At 33.4% G+C, this 3,413-nt stretch overlaps 1 protein-coding gene across 1 annotated transcript; it reads left to right on the top strand.

Annotated features, from left to right (window-relative positions):
• The first annotated feature begins 894 nt into the window (after positions 1-894).
• On the top strand, positions 895-3,156 carry LOC127130073 (uncharacterized). The gene is made up of 5 exons (XM_051059146.1): positions 895-1,029; positions 1,146-1,376; positions 1,545-1,613; positions 2,632-2,946; positions 3,112-3,156. The coding sequence occupies exons 1-5, from the start codon at positions 895-897 to the stop codon at positions 3,154-3,156; spliced, it is 795 nt and encodes a 264-aa protein (XP_050915103.1).
• Positions 3,157-3,413: the final 257 nt, after the last annotated feature.

Genomic DNA, 3,413 nt, shown 5'->3' with positions numbered 1-3,413 from the left:
ACGCCAAAAAGGTTTTTTAACAGCGCATCTTAGACAGCGCTTTTAAAAAAAAGCGCTGTCTAAGGTTAAAATAAAAATAAAACACGGAAAATGTTCTAAAAAAATAATGAAAGCGCTGTCTAAGGGGGGGTCTTAGACAGCGCTTTTAGAAAGCGTTGTCTAAGACCCCCCCTTAGACAGCGCTTTTAGAAAGCGCTTTTAAATATAGACCTTAGTCAGCGCTTTTGAGAAAGCGCTGTTTAAAGTCTTTCAATTAAAAAAAAAAATTAAAACCAAAAGCGCTGTCTAAGGGGGGGGCTTAGACAGCGCTTTTTGAAAAGCGCTGTCTAAGGTATACCTAAAAAATTACTTAAATATTTTCTCTTTTAAATTATAAGAAAAAATACAATAATCAGTGCTATGATTTTTTATTTTAATTTCAGATAAATTTAATAGAAAGATGAAAAAAATATTTTTAAAAATGAAATAAAATAAAATTAAAAGCAATTTATATATAATTTTATCTTTAATCGATATTTTTTAAAAAACAAAATGATCAAAGATAATAAAAATGGATTCTTCTAAATTTTTTAACATTGATAGATATTCGGGGGTTTTCATAAAAAAAACGTATCAGACGACATAATTTCCCTTTTGCTTCTTCTCGTGCAAACCCTCTTCCGCCACCGCGAATTCCGGCCCGCCACGTTCTTCACTTCCGGTGGTAACGCACGGACGATACTTTCTTTATTCCACATTCAGAACTTCCTCCACCAAATAATCAAATAGTACTGAAGTAGAAAGTCGATCATTGAAATCTAAATTTTACTTCACAGTTTATATAAAGATTCAGCAAAGTAAAATTGTTCTGATTCAGTTCATTGTTGCTTCTGTTTTGAGCAGTAACTCCAAACAATGGGAGCACCGAAGAAAAGTGCTGCTAGGGTTTCAGAGGATCATGATGAACTTGTTCGAGTTCCGTTACAAGCTATTCTCTTGGCGGATAGTTTTACTACAAAGTTCAGACCTATCACTCTTGAACGCCCTAAAGTAATTTGATTTTGTTTTTTTATTTTTGTGGATTTTTCATCATTCATCATACATAACATGAGTTCATTATTATTTTTGTTTGAATTGTTATATATTTATTTGTTTGTTGATTTAAGGTGCTTTTGCCGTTGGTGAATGTTCCGATGATAAATTACACATTGACATGGCTTGAATCAGCTGGTGTAGAAGAGGTTTTTGTTTTCTGCTGTGCTCATGCCAAGCAGGTGATTAACTATTTGGAGAAATCTGAGTGGTTTTCTCAACCTAATTTTACGGTAACGACTATAGAGTCACAAAATTCTGTTAGTGCTGGAGATGCACTCCGTGTTATCTACGAGCGCAATGTGGTATGTGTTTTCTTCATTTTGTTCATCAATTTAAATTTCAATATGTCTGAAAACTCTATAGCACCGACACATTCGGAAAAAGGTGTCAGTGTTGATGTCCGAAACTAAACACTGACACTACGCTGATTTATTCATTTTTTAAAATTATTACCGGTTTCAATGTGTCAGGGTTGTGTTTGCGGTGTCCGTGCTTCAAAGTTTGGCTATGAAGTAGATATACTATACTTGTATTTGCATGTATTGTACGTCTTAAATTTGTTTGATATTAGAATTTAGGGTTATTGATTTTTATTGAACAATGCTTATCCGGTTCCTGTTTAGTATACTATGGGTATGCACTGTTAAAGCGGAATTTTTTGAAAATCACGGCATGATATGCTAACATAGGACATTTGGGTTATCATTTACTCATTAACACATAAACATTTTAGTACTTAGTATATGATGATCATAAATAATTGTGATCCTAACAAGTAGGCATAGTTACATATATTTCCCACGGCCATATCAGGTATTTTTTTTACTGCCACTTACATTTAATGGTCCATTTTCCTTCAAAGAGTAAACTCTCAACTTTGGAATGTATTGGTTCCTAACAGCAGAATATGTCACAAAAAATATTCAACTTCGTGTCGTTAGTTAGTAAGATATATCCTATCTGGACGGCAACTCTGTCTTTAGTTCATAAGATGTATCAGAGAAGTATTGAGGGAAATATATTATATAGAAAGAAAAAAATATTGAATACTTTTCGAGTAAGAATCAAACTCACATCAGTATTAGATACATTTTGGACAATGATACTTTTTTATTTTCGAAATACCTCAGCTATCAAGGGTTTCAATAGAGCAGTCTTACGTGTAAAGATCCCAAACTAGCTCTTAGTCTTGATAAGGTTGTGATCATCTTACAATTGACTTCTCTTTTGTTGTTGTAGTAAACGGACTTTGAACTTGTAAAAGATAAGAACTAGTCATTCTCACCTCTTGTTTGTTTTATTATTATTATTATTATTATTAGTTGCATAGCTGTAAGATGCATGCTCAGTTGTAGAGCTTCTTTAATGGAACAAAGAACAAAATCAGAAGCTTATATGGTTGTAGTTCTGTTTTTATAACTATGTGCATTATTATAAATATTTACTACTGCTTACACATCAAACTGATTATTAATGTACTTATTTTACACCCTTTTACTAATTCACTGGGACCAAGTTTCGTGTAGTAACACTTTTGTTTAATTTGTTATTTTGAAGATACAAGGAGATTTTGTTCTTATCAGCGGAGATACTGTAAGCAACATGTCACTTACTCAAGCTCTTTTAGAACGTAAAGAAAGGAAGAAGAGAGATAGTAATGCTGTAATGACCATGGTTATCAAACGGTCTAAAACCAATCCAGCTATCCGTCAGTCTCGACTTGGTACTGATGAAATTTTCATGGCTATTGATCCCAATACCAAGCAACTTCTGTCTTATGAGGATAAGGCAGACTATTCAAAAGGCACTTTACATCTTGAAAATTCACTGCTTGCTGATAATCCTTCCCTCTCTCTGCACCATGACAAGCAGGTAGAACTTTTTTTTCTCCAGATCTCTCTGCTTTGCTTTCAGATTAACTTCATGCTAGTGAGTAATTGGTTTGCTGCTACATACTCGTAAAGAGTTATCATATCAATTTCAGGACAAAATGTCTTTATTTATTTTTAAATATTATGATCATGATAACTCTTGCAGTTTAGTTCAGGCTTAGTTAACAATACCTATGATGTTACCTCATGATTGGGCTATGCCAAGAAATTGTCTATTGATTTATTACCAATTGAAGTTTATTGTCGGTTGTTCCCAGAACTGGCTACTGTTGTTTGTTATTGATTCTACTTTCTTTGGCCATATATCTCGCCGATAAACCTTATTAAAATTTCTCCAGTAATTAAGCCAATAATTTATTTTCTGCAGGATTGTTACATTGACATCTGCTCGCCAGAAGTCCTTACCCTATTTACAGACAATTTTGACTACCAACATCTTCGCCGTCA

Source organism: Lathyrus oleraceus, chromosome 3 (genome assembly GCF_024323335.1).
Source record: "Lathyrus oleraceus cultivar Zhongwan6 chromosome 3, CAAS_Psat_ZW6_1.0, whole genome shotgun sequence".
Lineage (NCBI taxonomy): Eukaryota > Viridiplantae > Streptophyta > Magnoliopsida > Fabales > Fabaceae > Lathyrus > Lathyrus oleraceus.
The sequence above is the reverse complement of the archived record's forward strand: the minus strand, read 5'-3'. Positions and strand labels throughout refer to the sequence as shown.

What these genes read in the sequence shown, in the direction of transcription:
- LOC127130073 (XM_051059146.1), top strand. Translation starts at nt 895, where the DNA reads ATGGGAGCACCGAAGAAAAGTGCTGCTAGGGTTTCAGAGGATCATGAT. An exon ending in TCACTCTTGAACGCCCTAAA is followed by an intron (nt 1,030 to 1,145) that starts GTAATTTGATTT and finishes TGTTGATTTAAG; the next exon opens with GTGCTTTTGCCGTTGGTGAA. An exon ending in CTCTGCACCATGACAAGCAG is followed by an intron (nt 2,947 to 3,111) that starts GTAGAACTTTTT and finishes TAACTCTTGCAG; the next exon opens with TTTAGTTCAGGCTTAGTTAA.